The 18,482-nt window shown below is 29.8% G+C and overlaps 1 protein-coding gene and 1 long non-coding RNA gene across 5 annotated transcripts; one reads left to right on the top strand and one right to left on the bottom strand.

Moving 5' to 3' along the window:
* Window positions 1-1,529: 1,529 nt before the first annotated feature.
* On the top strand, window positions 1,530-6,618 carry LOC112772303 (uncharacterized). Of its 3 annotated transcripts, XR_003187448.3 has the most exons (6): window positions 1,530-1,998; window positions 3,860-3,982; window positions 5,045-5,119; window positions 5,237-5,344; window positions 6,173-6,242; window positions 6,325-6,618. It is a non-coding gene; the product is annotated as an uncharacterized lncRNA (long non-coding RNA). The 3 variants fall into 3 exon arrangements; XR_003187447.3 differs by lacking the exons at window positions 6,173-6,242; window positions 6,325-6,618 and having other exon boundaries at window positions 5,237-5,538; XR_003187449.3 differs by lacking the exons at window positions 6,173-6,242; window positions 6,325-6,618 and having other exon boundaries at window positions 5,234-5,538.
* Window positions 6,619-6,742: 124 nt separating this feature from the next.
* LOC112772819 (uncharacterized) lies at window positions 6,743-9,788 on the bottom strand. Of its 2 annotated transcripts, none has more exons than XM_025817826.2 (7): window positions 9,471-9,788; window positions 8,994-9,306; window positions 8,595-8,682; window positions 7,853-8,069; window positions 7,558-7,761; window positions 7,258-7,434; window positions 6,743-7,169 (listed from the first exon to the last, which is right to left on the bottom strand). In XM_025817826.2, the coding sequence occupies exons 4-7, from the start codon at window positions 7,901-7,903 to the stop codon at window positions 7,119-7,121; spliced, it is 483 nt and encodes a 160-aa protein (XP_025673611.1). In that variant the 5' UTR covers window positions 7,904-8,069; window positions 8,595-8,682; window positions 8,994-9,306; window positions 9,471-9,788; the 3' UTR covers window positions 6,743-7,118. The 2 variants fall into 2 exon arrangements, with proteins under 2 accessions (XP_025673611.1, XP_072081422.1); XM_072225321.1 differs by having other exon boundaries at window positions 9,109-9,306; window positions 9,471-9,778.
* Between the last annotated feature and the right edge of the window lie 8,694 nt (window positions 9,789-18,482).

Below are 18,482 nucleotides of genomic sequence, written 5' to 3'. Positions count from 1 at the left end.
GCAACTCATCACCACCACCATCTCGAATATGGAAATGGATATGCTTTGTTGATGCATAGTGATCAAAGCCTAGTTTTCGAAATAGTTTATAGCTATCTACATTACTATTCTTGTGAATGTTTTTGGGGTGGAAGCTGCGAGCCTTCAACATGATGAAGGAGTTGGAGAATAATAGGATTAGAAGAAGTAGAGACACTTGAGAAATTCTTGTAATTGCCATGCTGCTGTGATGTGAGGAATTTGAACTAATTAACTTAGCAAGAGTGAGGAGTTTGGAGTATGTAGTAGTAATTGGAAGCTGACTATGACCACTATTTATATATCAACAGATATTTAAAAGATGTGTGTAATTTCTACTCATTTTATCTTTCATATATCATATTAACATGTAAAAAACCAACACAAATATTGTTATTGTTTCCACATATTTAAATTTTAAAGTGTTATTTTTATATAAAATAGATTTTTTTTAATATCAGCTAAAATATAAAACGTACATGAGATATATACATTAAATTTAATTTTTTATTTAATAATAAAATGGTATATATATATTGATTAGCTTGTGTTATTTTCATTTTCAATTTTAGGGAACTTTTTTTGGGGTTTTATTTCTTTTGTGTTATTTGATTTGATTAGTTGATTGCAAAGCTTTCCTATCCAATCTAGCTAGGGTTGCTTTTTTTAATTTGCCCCCTTTTTAAGGTTATTTAATTTGATTGTATTGTTGCCTTTGTTGCATTGCAACTAGAGAAACAGCAAAAGGAAACTAAAGCATCAGAATATGCCAAAATGAAACCACGGTTTCTAGTTTTTCGTTTCCGCTCTTCTCTGGATTTTGTAGTGCGACTCAATACTGTCGACACGTGCCTCAAGCATGCCATGACACGTTTCGATGATTGGATCGGATTCACATGGCATGGCATATTTATAAAATCAATTGAGAGACGAGGAAGAAGTCAGAATATTATAGTTTAAATGATATAATTTTTTTTATTCAAAAATTTTAAATTTTTTTAATTTAAAAAAAATTAAGAAATAGAAATTAAATATTATATTTAATATAAAATATATTATATAAAATTATATCTAAATATTATATTTAATTTAAAATAAGTTTAGAATATGAAAAATAAATTTAAAATTTTATCTCTAAAAATATCAATTTTTTGTATTTCGATTTTTTAGAAGTATAAAAAAATTAAAATTTTGTATTTCAAAACTAAAATTTTAATTCAAATCACTAAATATAATATTTAATTTTAGTAAAAAATTAAATACAGCGTTAAATATATAATCGTTTGTTTTTTTCATATCAATTTAAATTAAAAAATTTATTTTATGACATAATATTAATAATTTTTTGATTTAAAAATTTAGAATTTAATTGTTATTGACTTTCAAAAAGCAAAAATAAGATAAATAAAAAAAAGACATATACAATATTTATACAAATTCAAAAGGTTCCTACATAAAAAAATGTGTTATAATTATTTATAGGTCATGGATTTCTTACTCCCACAATTTTTGTGGGAGTATCATTAACCTTCATAAAAATAATTACAAAATATACCCCGTTTTTTTTTTTAAAAAAATTTATTAATTAGATTTTAACTTCTCAAATTATTAGTTTTTAATTTTTTTTTCTTTTTTCTTTCATTTTCAGATTCAAAAGCATCCAGAGAAGAGAGGTATAATAGGGTTTTCCTCTCTTTATCAATTTCTGCTAGGGTTTTCAATCCCTGTCTTTCTCTCTTCCTCTTTTCCTTCTGTAAATCTCAATATCTCTTTATCTCTTCCTCTTTCCAACCTGCGACTGCCGCCGCGCTACCTGCCGCCCCCGCGCAAGATGCCGCCGCCGCCGCGCAAGACGGCTGACAGACATTCTCAAGGATGACAGCAAAGTGACAGAGCAACATTCTATGTCAAATTCAGAAGGTGGTGGAAGGGTGTAAATATATTTCAGAAGGCCTATGTTTTGATTCCAGTACACGAGGAGTAAGTTTTTTCCTTAGCAGTGAAACTTCATTTTGTAAGTTATTAAATTCTTGACGGCGAGAAAGTTCTTTTTTGCTTTCTGTTGTTTTAGGTTATACTTCTCTGAAAATAAAATTCTTATGATAGGGAAAGCCCTTTAAGGTCAAGAAATATATTTAGTTTTGGATGTGCTCTAATTTTGAATCATTGCATAACCCAGTTTTAGGAAAGATGAAAAGGTACAGAACTACAGATTTTAAAATCTCTCAGTGTTGAACTCTTCATTTCAACGGATCCTGCTGTAAATTTCTTTCTCACTGTGGTTCACTTTTTGATTGGTTAGGACTTAATTAAATTGCATGAATTAATTTGATAGTATCACAGCTTTTTCCTTTGCTGTGTAAATATATTGTGTTTGTTGTTTGTATATTGAATTAGTAGATTACTGCTAGAGTAGGAAGGGATTTGAGCTGATTTAATACGTCTAAGAATCTTAACAAGTCCTTATCTTCAAAATCTTCGTTGAAAATTGCTATGGGCTTGTTCTGTAATCTTTCTGTAAATCTCTATAGGAAAAAATAGAAAATGAGAGAAGATTCTAGTGATTTTGTTTGGAAAAAAATCTAGACCCTTCTAATCCGATATGTTTGAGTGTGTGCTGTTTAATGCTGCATACTCTTTGTGCTCTTTGAATAAGATGATTAAAGCTTTCACTTCCAATTTATTTTAAATCACAAAACTTTCCCATATCATTTATATAGGTTTTTTTGTCAAAGATAAATTTTTAAGATAAATTATCATAAGTTAAATTGTGCTTACAGTCGTTTACCTTAACCGGAATTTCTCCTTTTACTCTAAATCTAAATACATTGACTTTAATTAGATATCATTATTGTTGTTTGTATTAAAGATGTATTACGAAATGAAGCAATCATACAACTTAAAATAATGTCTTATATATATATATAGATAATAGTGGATCAAATTTGTTGATGTTCTACCAAAATATGAAAAAGTTTGAATATTGTAATACAATAATAGACCAAAGAATAATATAACTCTTCATATAATCAGAAGGTAGAGAATCGAGAGGAGTTGGGATTTTTAATATAGAAATAAGTTTCTCTAATAATACTAGAAATAGTTATTGTGACTGAAAAAATAGCATTAAAAACTTTTTATAATCATGCATTACAAACACCATTGCCCATTATAAAAATAATTTGTGCATAATAAGGAGACCTTAACTTTTTAAGAAAATCTGACTTTGGTAATAGGTCAGCCCGTAATGCAAAAGACACAAATGAGTCTAATTGGCAAAGATTATTTTTTTGAACAATACCTCAAAATTTCATTAAAGTTTCACAATAGACTAATTTGCCAAAAGAAACAAAGAGTTGATGATTCTATTTTAGAGACTAAATTGTTCTACTAAATTTTTTTAAAAAAATTATTTGTAGTATTACTCTTATTTTAAATATTTTACCACTAAGGTCAAGAAATATATTTAATACTTAGACTATAGTGTCACCTCATTTTACATTGACTTGAAACTACAACTGTGGTTTATCCGACTAAAATAAGGGGCTGATATGCTCTGTACTTAGTATTTCTTTGATATATTTTAAGTCTCTTCTGCCTTATAAGATTTTTATATTAGAAGAAATAGTGGGAGAAGAAAATTAAACTGGTAAGAAAAAACAAATGAAGAATGGGTTATTTAATTGTAAATGTTTATAGTTATGTTTTCTGTGCTCCTATGAATGCACTTCATGCTCAATTTTATATTGGCAGCAGGGACATTTTTATTGTTATATTTTAATCTCTCTTGTCCATTCTCTCATTTCTGGATTCCTTTTCTTCTAATGTTTCATGTATTCAGTCTTTATTGGAGCTTGATCATTATTTGTATTCCGGATAAAGGTGATGAATCAGGGCCAATCAAACTTCATTTGGATTCTTTGAGTCTTCACTCTAGCAGATCACTATTTGATAACATCAAAAGGTTAGGATGAAGTATCACTTGATTTATTGTATACCATATATGTGACATATCTAGTTCATTTCTGCTCTGGTTATTAGTTCTTAAACATATCACAGCTTCCATATCTTGTGACTTCACTACCATCTTATGTTACAAGTAGGTATTTTTCTTATGTTCTTGTAACTTGTAAGCATATATATTTGTTCTTTTATATTACATGTTGCTATTCTATCTCTACCTTTTAGGTTTGCAATCTTTACAAGTAATTTGGGTGTAGTTTTATGGAATTAAATTAAGTAAAAAAAAATTAAAAAAAAAGAAGGAAAATAATAGCAATCTTTACAAGTAATTCACCTTCTTCTTGCATCGCATCATTGAGTTTCTTTACAGCAACAATTCTTTGATCTGATATAATAGCTTTGTATACAATGCCTCCTACACCCCTTCCAATCTCTTGGCTGAATCCTTTTGTCGCCTTTTTTAGCTCAGAATAGCTAAATTTTCTAAATCCCGCTGTTGCAAGATAATGGCCATGTAGATCTATGCTAGAACTCTGCTGGCTCTTGATTAAGAACAAGACAACAAAGACGCAAGTCATTTCAAGAACTCCAATTGCAGTGGCAAAACACAAAAGGAAGCTCACAAAATGGCTTACATGCTTTTTCTGTTTTACTGCAATATACTTGCTATGCAGCCTATATTATGCTAGATTCTTTGCTGTAGAGCATACAGGTGCCAGATTATTCTTAAGGAAGTGTGGTGAATATTTATTTGTGGTTATACTAATATTCAAGTAATGCCAAGTATGTTGCGAAAGCTTTTATTCTTTTTAGGTTTTCAGTTCTTTACTGTCACTTAAACGGTGACTTATCTGAATTGCTTATTGCATACTTGCCATTGTGCATTTGTTCTCTTCGTGCGAATATTTCATTGTCATCATCATCTTTTTTTCTTTGTAATCTAGCTATTTATGTTTGTATACATTTTGAAAATGTCATAGTGATATGGTTGTCAATTTGATAAATACTACTTTTTTGGCCCCTGGTTTCCTCACCTAAGTAATGCTCTTGCACTATGTATTAGGCTCTGTATGAAGCTCTAATGAGGCAAGAAGAACTGCCAACTTACATTGACAACCAAGAAGAAGCTAGGCTAAGGGTGAGTTGTCTAAAATCTTCTTAGAACACAGTTAAATCATAGAGTTTCATTTTTCACATGATTTTTCTGATAGTTCTATTTCCTTATTTCCTCAATTTTGATGATGTTATTTAGCAGAAGAAGAAGTTCTGCTAGTGAGTGTTGTTGCTGAAAGAGGATCTGCACGACCAAGTTTTTCATACCATGGTGTTTCTGAGGATTGCTGAATGATGATCCCTTGCACACGTAAACTCTAAATATTGATTTATACTTGATGATGGATTTGACTTAACTAAGGAAATTTACTAATGTGTGTATAGCCATTCTGGCTTCTTTGCCGAATTAAACACAAGTTTGCTGTGTCACACTTTTTTCTATAGTTGTGTTTAATGTGATTTGCCTTTATCAGTTGGAAAATGAAAAGCGTTTGTTCCTCTGGATCTCTCTTTGCATAGATTAAATTAGAAAATTAGTTGGTAACTTGGTTATACAAAAAAACCAAGCATAGTTTTATTCACTTATTCAGCATATATACATAATACACATACATTGGAGGGATGACATAGTGCATTACACATTGATCAAATTTATACCAAAGTGAATTCAATAATGACATCTAATGGGACTGAAGATGAAAACGCCACCAATCATATCAACACAAACTAGTAATAATATTTTGAGGTTAGGTAAAACATACGCTTGTTTCCTCACCAGTGGAACTGCAATCACAAATCAAAGCTTATGCATGTTAAAAGCAAGAAAAAAAATTTTGTGAACTTGTCTATAATTTAGATAAATTGGGTTACAATCATCATGCTCGGCCATGGGGCAGATTCTCTTCGGCATTGCCTTCTTAAGCGGATCATGGCAATGATTCCCATTATGAAGGCCATGAATCCACCAAAACCTTGAGTTGAACGACCATAAGAAGTAGTATTGACAGGGGAACAATCTTCATACATAAACAATTTTCTTTAGCATTTTAACTAAATTTTTTTTAAATATCATAATTCGTTTAATAGATTATATCTTATATGTATATAATAACTGTTTGTTGAATGCTTTTTATCATAGGAATGATAGCGGAGTTTGGGTGACCGGTTGGATGAGAGAATGTACTTTACAAAATGACTTCAACATTCAGGTCATATTTATAAGAAAGTATTTTTAACATAATTTTTCCAACACACTTCTAATTAGAATTATATTGTTGGTGCTCTAAGCAGATTAACGACTCCACACGAATGAGACTTGCCGTGGATCTGATTTTAGAGGAGTACAACGATTTATGTCTCGTAATACAAGAAAATGCTTGGCAATATAGGACCAAGGTGGAAGCAGAGCATGAAGACATTTGGGAATGAGAAATTATCTTTTTAGATATTTTTAATATTTTCTTTGAAAGACAAAGTACTAAGCTATGTATCATTTGTTTTTACACTAATTTATCCTTCTTCATATTACAATTCTATATTACTAATTTCCTTTACTTTATCGGTTAACATAAATTATTCATAACCTATATATTCCCGTAACTAATTATTGCTAAGTATGATGAATACAATATATAACTAATCCATGGTGATTTTATTGTGCTAGTTCACCCAGGAAACTGAGGTACAAACTTATTTAACTAAACCAAACTTAATATATAACTATTTTATTCAACCTTTAACTATAAAAATATACATATTTTCATCATTCTATATCAAATTTGAAAGATAATGCTGGCATAGAGAGTAAAAAGACAAGCATAATCTCTATATCACTGAAGAAAATATTTGACACAGTAGTCAGAACCAACAAGTTGTGTATAATATGGCTTCTAAGCTTTAGCTAACATCCACTTGTGAGAACCGATATCTCATGTTGATGAAGAGGACGATTTTTTGTATAGTAAAGCATCAAGTGAGGATTGATCAGTCACAGGCGGACTACAAGTGAAGTTTTGGCATACAAGAGCTACAACCTTGTTTGCTGCATGCTTATTTTTCGTAATCAGAGCAATGTTGCTGTTATTCTATTCCCAAAATTCCATTTCTTCTTTGTTGTTGGGATCTATATGAAGAACCTACAACCAACATCCGCACAGATGTTATTGATGACAACCAAAAAGAAATATGCAGTATCAACTCAATAAAGGAGTTAAATATATTCACCGTTTTGTTTGGATCATATGATGCATGTGCTGCTGCAAGCATTCTTTCAAATTTCTCAGAATTCCTTTCTCCAACCACAACCACTTGCTTTCTGGAAGGTACACGCAGCATATCTGCTGCACAACACATGAGGGGCACCGCCATAGGCAACGCTTTCAATCTTTTCTCAAAAACAGCCTGCACTACCATGTAAAGGGGAATCTTAGACAACTACCAAGTGATAATCACTTTCCACCCTTGGGAACTTGTACAAAGAAGAAAACAAGTTTTCTAGGAGGAAAGAGGTGGCAGTTTACAAACCAGAAGGTGCTCTGCATTTCGCTTATAGTGCTCAGCCTTACTTTCAGCAAGCATGGAAGCCAACCTAATAAGATTTATAGCTGACACCGAGTTTCCAGAGGGTTCTGCCCCATCATGGTCTTCTTTCACACGGAGAAGAACTGATATATCTTCTCCAGTATTATTGAAATATCCACCTCCATCCCCATCAAGAAACAAAGCATCCTGCAAGTAACACATCTCAGGAGGAACTCGATGTCTGGCAAAGCACCGTAAAATTTCTTTCAGATTCAGATATCAATCTTTACCTGAGTACCTTGCAATTCAATTGCCCATTGAAGCCAGTTGATTCCACCACCAAACTCATAGAGATCCAGTAATCTAGAGATCAGAAAAGCATAATCATCCAAGAAACCAGGTGCTTTAGATGGAGAATTTCTGAAACTATGGTTCAGCCTTTAGGTTTCAACATTGTGAAGTTCTTTCTTAATAAATAATGCTGCTTTTTCCGCAATTTGCATGTATTCCTTTGGCTGGAATTTGCAAAACAAAAAGGAGAAAGTTGAATATATTAGCAATTACTCAAAACTGAAAAAATGAAGAGGATCTAATTGTCTCTAGGTGTTCCTTTAACAAGCTTCATCCACAATTCCCTTATAACTGCCAATGCCAACTAACTCATAAACTGCCAATTCCCATTTTGATCAACACAACAATATAAAATTTATCCATAATAGGATAATTTACAGACATCCATGATATAAAAGCAGTGTGTCTTCTATCTTTTTAAATACCAAAAGTCATTCAGCAAAAGGGCAAAACTAAAATATCAAAGGCTCTCTAACTGCATATATGGACACATCTGTATATTTAATCTTATTATATATGCTTACAAGTTACAAGAACATAAGAAAAATACCTACTTGTAACATAGAATGGTAGTGAAGTCATAAGATATGGAAGCTGTGATATGTTTAAGAACTAATAACCAGAGCAGAAATGAACTAGATATGTTACATATATGGTATACAATAAATCAAGTGCTACTTCATCCTAACCTTTTGATGTTATCAAATAGTGATATGCTAGAGTGAAGACTCAAAGAATCCAGATGAAGTATGATTGGCCCTGATTCATCAGCTTTATCTGGGATACAAATAATGATCAAGCTCCAATAAAGACTGAATACATGAAACATTAGAAGAAAAAGAATCCAGAAATGAGAGAATGGACAAAAGAGATTAAAATATAACAATAAAATACTACTTTAGAGACTTGATCCAAAAATCAAGGAGATTCCACGTCCAAAAATTGTGGGGGGAATAAAGAACACAATGAATTTTGATCATCAGCATTTGCAAATGCATGTTACACATTAATTACATACACATGACCCCAAAATAAAAAAAGATATAAAAAGACTAGTATTCCTCTAAACAAATGAATCTGTTGTATACCAGTACAAATGAACAAAATTTTACAACGCCTCTTTCTGACGGGTTGTGGACTTCTGGCACAAGTGTAAGACGAAAAATCCAAATGAGAAAGAAGGACAAGTGTGCTAAAAGAGACCTATTAAGAGCTTATTCCCGTTTGTCCTCCTCCTCCTCCTCTGACTCGTTATCTACATCCAAGTGTGCGTCCCTTCCGACATTCTTTTCTTGCTTGACCATACTTAGTTCACCACCTTGACCTTCATGCTTTCCCTTTGTTAAAGACTGAGCTTCTTCATCATCTGATTCTTCTCCCACTTCCTCTGAATATGCGTACCTATCAATAGTAGGCAGAGAAAAATCAAACACAATAATCGAGTCTACTCTCTAAAGCAAATTAATCACCAAGATTTAATTGGGGAAGGCTGCAAAAGTAAGGAGACAGGGAAACAGATTATCAGCAAAGCATTTGCTATGCAGCCGAAAAACTGGAGAACATACAGAAGCAGGGCGCGGCGGCGGCGGCGAAAGCAGGTCGCGGCGGCGGAAGCAGGCGTAGGAAATTTGCTGCAGAGGAAGAGAATGAGAATGGCAGGGATTGAAGTTGGATGGAAACCTTAGCTGCTTCTCTTCTCTGAATGCCTCTGTATCTGAAATCAAAAAGAAAGGGGAGGGCAGAGTTAAGGTTTTCCAAACTCTAAAGGGAGAGGAGAGTGAGGGCAGAGTTAGAGAAGGAAATTGCTTCAATCTGGTTGATGCTCTCCAAGAACTCTATTCTCTTCAGTTTCTCGTACCCAAAAAAGAAAGAAAGAAAAAAAAAGTTAAAAACCAATAATTTGAGGGGTCAAAATATAATTAATAAATTTTAAAAAAAATGGTATATTTTATAATTATTTTGATACAGGTTAATATACTCCCACAAAAATGTGAGAGTAAGGAATCCATGGCCTTATTTATATGTCTACTCATATTAATTATCATATTATATTTCTTTCTTAGCTCTGTAAATAAATTAAACAGGATTAACATCCAAATAATATCCTATCAAAACGAAAAAAGCATCTAAATGTCAGATAATATTTTGAATAAATATTCAATTTGGCCTTTGAATTTATACGTTTCAATTTAGTCCTTAAAATTTTAATTGCCTCTATATATTCTTCAAACTTTGTAAATATGCCTCACATAATTTTCAGTATAAAAACGTTAATAAAGCGCTGATATAGACAGTCGAACCACGCTGAACCTGCAAAGATACAGTTTTAGTTTTGGTATTTAAATAGTTCAAAAATGACGTTGTATCACTTATTTTGTTAGGTAAATTAATTGAAGTTTCAATAAACACTATTTACAGTGTTGTTTTTGGATTATTTAAGTGTCAAAATTAAAATAACATTATTTTATAGAATCTAGTGGGGTATTCAACTGTTCATGAATCTGTTAAAATTTGTACATTAAAAATTATTTCAAGAATTAACAAAAATCATGATGAGAATTAAATAAAAACAATTAAAACTTTAAAAACTTCAAACTCACCTACAAATTCAGAGATCAACTTAAATATAATCTCGTTAATTTTTTACTTAAAAAAGAACTTAATTGTTATTAGTTATTACACTGTTTTAGTAATGGACACACTAGAAGTAGCCATTTAATTAAGATTTTCCCTTCTCTCCGGCCTTTATTTCCATATTGATTAATTAAATGCTTTTGAAGCAGTATAACAGACGTAGAAATCAATAATATTAAAAACCTTAATTATATCAAAAGAAGAATTTGGACCACCCCGAAAGATATACTCTTGATTATTTCATATAAAAAGTTCCCTCTCTTAAATTAATGCACTCTACAAGAGGTTTAGGGTTCAAGAGGGTATTACGAGTCTTTGTAGGCGCAGCGCGCAAGAATTGCATGGACCATTATTTGTCTTTCATCCGGAATTCAGTTATTAATCCTATGTGATGGAATTATTTTTTCTAAAAAATTTATACAGATTAAAAAAATACATAAATAATTATATTTTTAATATTTTTAACTTTTTAGATTTGTGTAAAATTTACATAATTTTTTTTTATGTATCTGAATTATTTTTAGAGATCATCAACAAATATTAAAATTCTAAATCTTTTAACTATAAAATATTAAAATTTCTAATACCATGATAACATATATTTTTTATGTATGCATGTATAAGGTGTAGCTCAAACGCTTATATATTTAGCGGCTCTTTCCAAAAGACGTGAATGCAAATAAAAAACATCTCCCAGATAAGCTTCGCGACCTGTGGTCGTTTTAATAGAAGAGACATTTGGCGATAAGACTGGGCTTGTTTGGAGGGATCGTCATAAATAATTAAAGTGTGGTGTTCGCGGTACATAAAAAATTCAGCCAGAGCTGCTCCCGTATACAGAGCGAGATATTGTAATGTAGCTGGAGAATCCGCAGTTTCAGCTACTATAATAGTGTATCCCACAACCCTGTTTTCACGGTTTAGGCTGCTCCCATTTCGCTCGCGCTACTATGGGAATCGCTTTTGCTTTCTTTTCCTCTGGCTACTAAGATGTTTCAGTTGATTAGGTTGTCTCTTGCCTGCCCGTGGATTCAGCAGCAGTTCGAAAGGTTGACCTATTCGGGAATCTCCGGATATACGCTTATTTTCAACTCCCCGAAGCATTTCATCGCTTACTACGCCCTTCCTATGTCTTGGTCCGAGTGGGAATAGCATTTCTCTTCTGCATGTCCATGGAGTTTTGAAAAATCCAAACATCTCAGAAATAGATAGAGATGTAGGAATTTATCGAACGAATCGCACTCCTTCGTATACGTCAGGAATCTATTGCCGGAATGGTATTTCTTTCCTGTATTTCAAATACTTCGTACAGTGCCCAATAAGTTATTGGGCGTTCTTTTAATGGTTTCAGTACCCTGGGAGGGGGATAGGGCTAAGCGGAGCGAAAAGGGTTTCCCATGGGATGGGAAATGAAAACTATTAGCCCCACAGGGGGTTTGTGAAGCTGATAAAAAAAAATTTCATAGAATAAAAAAAATGAAGAAATAGAGATATGTCTAGATACTTTTTTCTATGGATAAAAGATCCAACTGATAGAGGAAGCGCCGTAAACATCAATTGGCGAGGTTTTAGGCCGAGATAATAAGAACTGCTTACAACTTATATCATTATACAAAATCTATCTTGGTTCTATTTGATTTCTTCAACAAGTTTAGTAATGAGTATAACGGCCCTATTGTTCCGATGGGGAGAAGAACCTATGATTAGCTTTTCCGAAAATTTCCAAACGAACAATTTCAACGAAATCTTTTAATTTCTTATTCTACTATGTTCAACTCTATGCATTTCCTGTCCATTTTTTCTAGTATTTTGCATTTTATATTACCAAAAAAATTAAAATTGAAAATTCATAGCAACTAAAGTTAGAATAATGGTATCCGTTGGCATTTGAGATATTGCAGATTGATGAATTAACGAAGAGAGAAGAATTCGAACCCTCGGTAAACAAACAGCCTACATAGCAGTTCCAATGCTATGCTTTGAACCACTCGGCCACCTCTCCCCCATATATATATATATATATATATATATATATATATATATATATATATATATATATATATATATATAAGTTTATTTTTTTATTTTATTCATTATAATAATTTTGGATTATTATATTTTTTTATTCTGGATTTTAATTGCTGCAATTATAAAAAATAATGATAATTTTAATTTGAATAACTTTATTAATTAATTTTGTTACTGAATAAAATAGATCTAATTGCTGCTTCTTTTGTTATTTTTTTGTTTCATTAATTTTTATAAAGCTACAATAAATTTATTGATGGTTAATTTTAATGATTGTAGAGTAATTTTATTATTGACTCTTCCCTGCTTTGTTAAATTTTAATTTTAATGATTGTGATATTTTATTAAATTTTTTAGAATAATTTTATTGATAGTTGATGTGCATTTTAATTTTTTTTAGTTATAAATTTTGATATTTAAACTTACTTATAAATTTTAATGATAAATTATGAACAATTTTATTGTGTGAAATTATATAATTTTAAATTTTATTAGTTTAAAAATAATTAAATATAAACACTTAAAATTATATATTAAATTTTTAATAATATATTTATATTTAATTAAATATCGATTGAACTACTAAACTATTAAACTAATCACTCTATCACATCATTGACAGATTCAATTCTCAAAACCTTGGTAGCAATAAACTCCTTGGCCTCCTCTGTAATGAGCTTAACTATCCCCTCCAATACTTAAGGGTCAGAATTAAGATGATAGGTGAGAATAATGATTAAGAATTCAGGACAAGATTTGATACATAATGCAGGTGGCGGCGGCGTGCTGCGTTTATTAGATTTGGACGGAAACGTTGATCAACTTTAATTTTGGCCTTTAACAACCTGATTGACAATCTAAATTCTAAAGTAATGATAAAGGGTGTGTGGCTCCACGTAAGCTTATGCCATGATTTTCCGATTTTGTCCAGTGAGCAGCACGTGAAATAATAACATATATAATTTCATCTTTAATAATGGGACGATTAAGGAATATTAATCAAGAATTTCAGAAAAGAACTAATCCATGTGCTAGGGCATGTGCCATATCACCATATGTTTCTTCAAAATTAAACCTAACCAACTCTTAGTCTTATTAGATAAAAATATATGTTAAATTAAAGTAATTAGATTAATAACTAAAAAATATTGGACAAAAATAATAAATTCTACTCACCTTTAAACTTTTCTTATTTTTTTTTAATAATAGTGGAATTTAGTTAGTTGAATATTTAGTTAGAGAAAGGCCCTATCAATTAAGAGATAATTTGATAAGTGTAAAGTAATGTAATAGCGTATGAATTATGTATTAAGTGCATGTTTGCTACTGGTTCGTGGATCAAAAGAAAAGTCAATATATGGATTAATTAAGGTACTAATTAAACTATGCATGATGCTACAGAGATCAATTCAACATTTATATTTGTAAACTTGAACCATAAAAAATTTATCTTTTGTTATCTTTCCGGAAAACTTGGAATCACAAATTAATAATAAATGTTAAAAAGTTTACTAGTGTAATATCTATATTATGGTGAAGTCTACTATACCCTCTTTAAAATAAAAGGTAAATTATTCCTCGTGACATATACAGTGATTATCATAAATTATCTTTCCATCAGAGTTTCAAGATTCACGTTATCTTCTCTTTTCTTTTCAATTGACGCTATGTTTCTCTTAAAATTTGATAACAATATCATTACATTTTTTAAAATCTTTACACATAGTACCAAAAATATTGTCTGACAAGACAGATTTTTCTACTGCAGTAAAATTGAGGGATGAAGTAGCGTTTACAAAATTATTACTATTTGGACCATTGTCACTACCGCCCTGAGTGAGTCCACTTGGGGAACTCAGAATCGTTTGATAAATTGCGGTCATGATGAGAGTAGCAACTACCATAATAGCGTTGTGTTGATGTTCTCTTATTTACATTCTACCGCGATCCATTAGTATGAAACCAAGTAACCGAAGTGACTTAAATTTTAGTTTGACTTCACAGTTGGAATCATCATCAACCGATGCACTACGTTTTGCTTTAACTTTTAATAATGATGTAATTGTTGGTAAAGCATGAGTTTCAGTTAAGTCTAATCACTTTATATATCACGAGGGTAATTTACCCTTTATTTTAAAGAGGATAGGATATTATCTCATTTATCTGTGATCTCTACTCAAAACACACTACTGTTCATTAATTTAACCAAGATAACATTAACCAGAATATCTAAAAGATGCTAAGCATAGTAAACAAATAAGACATCCGAACATTTTCAATATTGAATGGTAACCTGATGAATGTTAGCAATTTATTTTACTTTTAGTGATAGAAAATAGTCGCTAATATATTTATCGTTAATTAATTTTCTTATATTTTGTCTCTCAAATTTTTAATGGCAATTATAATAATCATCATAAAAACCTTTTTAAAGATCATAAAAGATATATAACTTTTAGTGCTATTTTTTTTATAATTTATATAATCACTAAAATTAATTCTAAATTGTAATGTTATTCCTTTTTATTATTAATGTTATTGCCTCTAATAGCTTAAGACACTTCTTAATTTTATTATATAGTCATTTCTTTCAATTTAGAGGTAACAATCTATTTTTTTAATTTTAAAATTATTTTTATCAATAATAATTATATATTATTTTACATAATATAAATATACTAAAATTAACTACTATAAAATAAAATATGAAAAATGTTAAGGAATTATTAAAATTTATTGTTTTTGACCATCACTTAACTATTAACTCAATTTCTTTAGTTTAGTAATTCGAAAACATACTTTATATATCTCATACTTTTAAATATTGATAGCTAACTGATGTCAAAACCAATAAATTCCAATAATACTAGAGAAACAAAAATACAGTTAAAATTTGTCTTATTTAATATTCATTAAATGTTACAATATTTAATAAATATTAAATAAGATAAATTCTTGTAATTTTTAGCAAATATTTTTTTATTACCAAATATTTTCGTTTACCAAACACAAAAAATATTAAACTATGCCATATAGTGTTTTCATTACGCTTTTCATAACTAACAATATTCTCGACAAAGTCCTACAATAAAATAGAATAAAATCACTTCTATAGTTATAAGTTCCAAAATCTTGCATCCTCTATATTCTTCCACCTGTACAATTAAGTATCAATGATGAAAGCATTCAGGCCATGATTATTAACAGTAGAAAACCATATTTAGCTAACAGAACGAAATATATAAAATAATTTGATTGGCATAAACTACCATTTTCTTTCAAAAGGATTGAATGGAAATGTTGCAAAAGGTTAGGCCTATTATTCTATGGCTGAGAAATCATGTCACTGCTGCTAATATTGAGAATGGTCGGCGATGGACGAAAGTGGGTTTCTCGATTACAATAATGGAGGCAAGTGAGGATGGAAACATGAACAATTTCTCTTTTCCTTTTTCTTTCTCAATCAATTTGATTTAGGAAGATCAGATAAAAATTTATAATGAAAATTAGTGGCAATAATGATAATTTATGTGACTATTTAATTTAAAGAAATTAGAATTAAAAATAAAAAATAAAATAATTTTTGTGACGGTAATAATAATTGGGGCAATTTACGCATCTAAATTGTTTGACCCCCAATATTACGCAAATACATTGTTTCCAAATTTAATACGCAAATGCATTGTTTCACTATTTTATGTAAACCGCTACTGGCAGTAGCGGTTTACAGATGTGCATAAACCGCTACAACCAGCCGCGGTTTATGTGTGTGAGTGTGTGAGTCCAGCAGCGGTTTACGTGCATGTGTATGTGAGTGTAAACCGCTATTGGCAGTAGCGGTTTACGTGTGTGTGAGTGTAAACCGCTACTGCCAGTAGCGGTTTACGTGTATGTGTGTATACTATTTAAATAATATTATAAATAAAAAATTTAATTTATCATTTTACAATATAATTTAAAAAATATAAATATGCATGTAATAAATTTTTTATTTGTATTTATTATTAGAAGTGAGACCAAATTACAAATAAAAAAATACAGTCTTCAAAGTATTGAATTATATAAAGCAAGACTAATTTTTTTTATTCTCATCTCTTTTAAAATTTATAAATAATAAAATAATTTATTTTTAGCCAAAAATTTACTAAATTATATATTTTACTCTTTAAAAATCACTTCATTCTCTTTTATTTATATCAACCATACAAAGGAGATTGGAGAGTTTGGAAAATGGGTTGTGTTCTTTGCTGCTGATTTGCATTTGAGGTTCTAGCTAAATGATTTTTTTATTTGTGCAACTTTGTTGTCTTATACCAAAAAATAAAAATTATTTATATTTTACAGTTGATTAATTAGATAAATAATAGTGATAGCATCATAATTTTGATGAATAAAATAAAAAATATAAATATGCATGTAATAATTTTTTATTTGTATTTATTATTAAAATGAGATTAAATAGCAAATCAAAGAGTGAGTACCCACAGAGTACTAAAATATATAAACTAAGACTAAATTTTTTTTTATCTTCATCCTTTCTAAAACTCATGAATGATAAAATAATTTATTTTTAGTAAAAAATTCACTAAAGCATACACTTTTTTCTTTAAAAATTACTTCATTTTTTATCCATATAAATCATATGATTGCAAAAAATATATACTCCGTTTTCTTTCTCTCAATTTTTTTGTAACTTAATTTAGCATAAACAAACATTTTTTCTAATCAACGTAAACCGCTAGAGGAACACAGAAATCGCTAAATTAAGTTACAAAAAAATTGAGAGAAACAAAACGGAGTATATATTTTTTGCAATCATATGATTTATATGGATAAAAAATAAAGTAATTTTAAAAAAAAAAGTGTATGCTTTAGTGAATTTTTTACTAAAAATAAATTATTTTATCATTCATGAGTTTTAGAAGGGATGAAGATAAAAAAAAATTTAGTCTTAGTTTATATATTTTAGTACTCTGTGAGTACTCACTCTTTGATTTGCTATTTAATCTCATTTTAATAATAAATACAAATAAAAAATTTATTACATGCATATTTATATTTTTTAAATTATATTGTGAAATGATAAATTAAATTTTTTATTTATAATATTATTTAAATAGTATACACACATACACGTAAACCGCTACTGCCAGTAGCGGTTTACACTCACACACACATGCACGTAAACCGCTACTGCCAGTAGCGGTTTACACTCACACACACGCACGTAAACCGCTGCTGGCAGCAGCGGTTTACACTCACACACTCACACACATAAACCGCGGCTGGTTGTAGCAGTTTATGCACACCTGTAAACCGCTACTGCCAGTAGCGGTTTACATAAAATAGTGAAACAATGCATTTGCGTATTAAATTTGGAAACAATGTATTTACGTAATATTGAGGGTCAAACAATTTAGATGCGTAAATTGCCCTAATAATTGGTATTACAATATATAGTAATATATAGTAAAAAGACAAATATATAATTACTACAAAATCATAAATTAAATAAGAGAAATAGTGACTATTGTATTATTGTCACTAAAAATAATTTTTGTCGTAATGTCAAAGATATAGTCATATCTCTTTATTTTAACTTAAACTTTTAAAAAAGTGAATTTAAAATATAATATCAAAATTTTTATGATTAAAATGTTTAGAATTCAATTTTTATTGACATCAAAAGAGAAAAAAAAATTAACATAAAACATACAAAAAGGAAAAAAAGGCTTATGTAAACGCAATCTCAAAAAAATTTATTACGCGAAAGATCATATTAAAAATATAATAATTAATGTATTTTTTTTATTAGTTTAAATTTTTTAAAAAGATAATTTAATAATAAATTTATATCGTCATTGAAGACCTTATTATGAAAAAGTAGATTAATGACTATCGAAAATAAATCTTTT

This window comes from Arachis hypogaea, chromosome 18 (genome assembly GCF_003086295.3).
Source record: "Arachis hypogaea cultivar Tifrunner chromosome 18, arahy.Tifrunner.gnm2.J5K5, whole genome shotgun sequence".
Classification (NCBI taxonomy): Eukaryota; Viridiplantae; Streptophyta; class Magnoliopsida; order Fabales; family Fabaceae; genus Arachis; species Arachis hypogaea.
The sequence above is the reverse complement of the archived record's forward strand: the minus strand, read 5'-3'. Positions and strand labels throughout refer to the sequence as shown.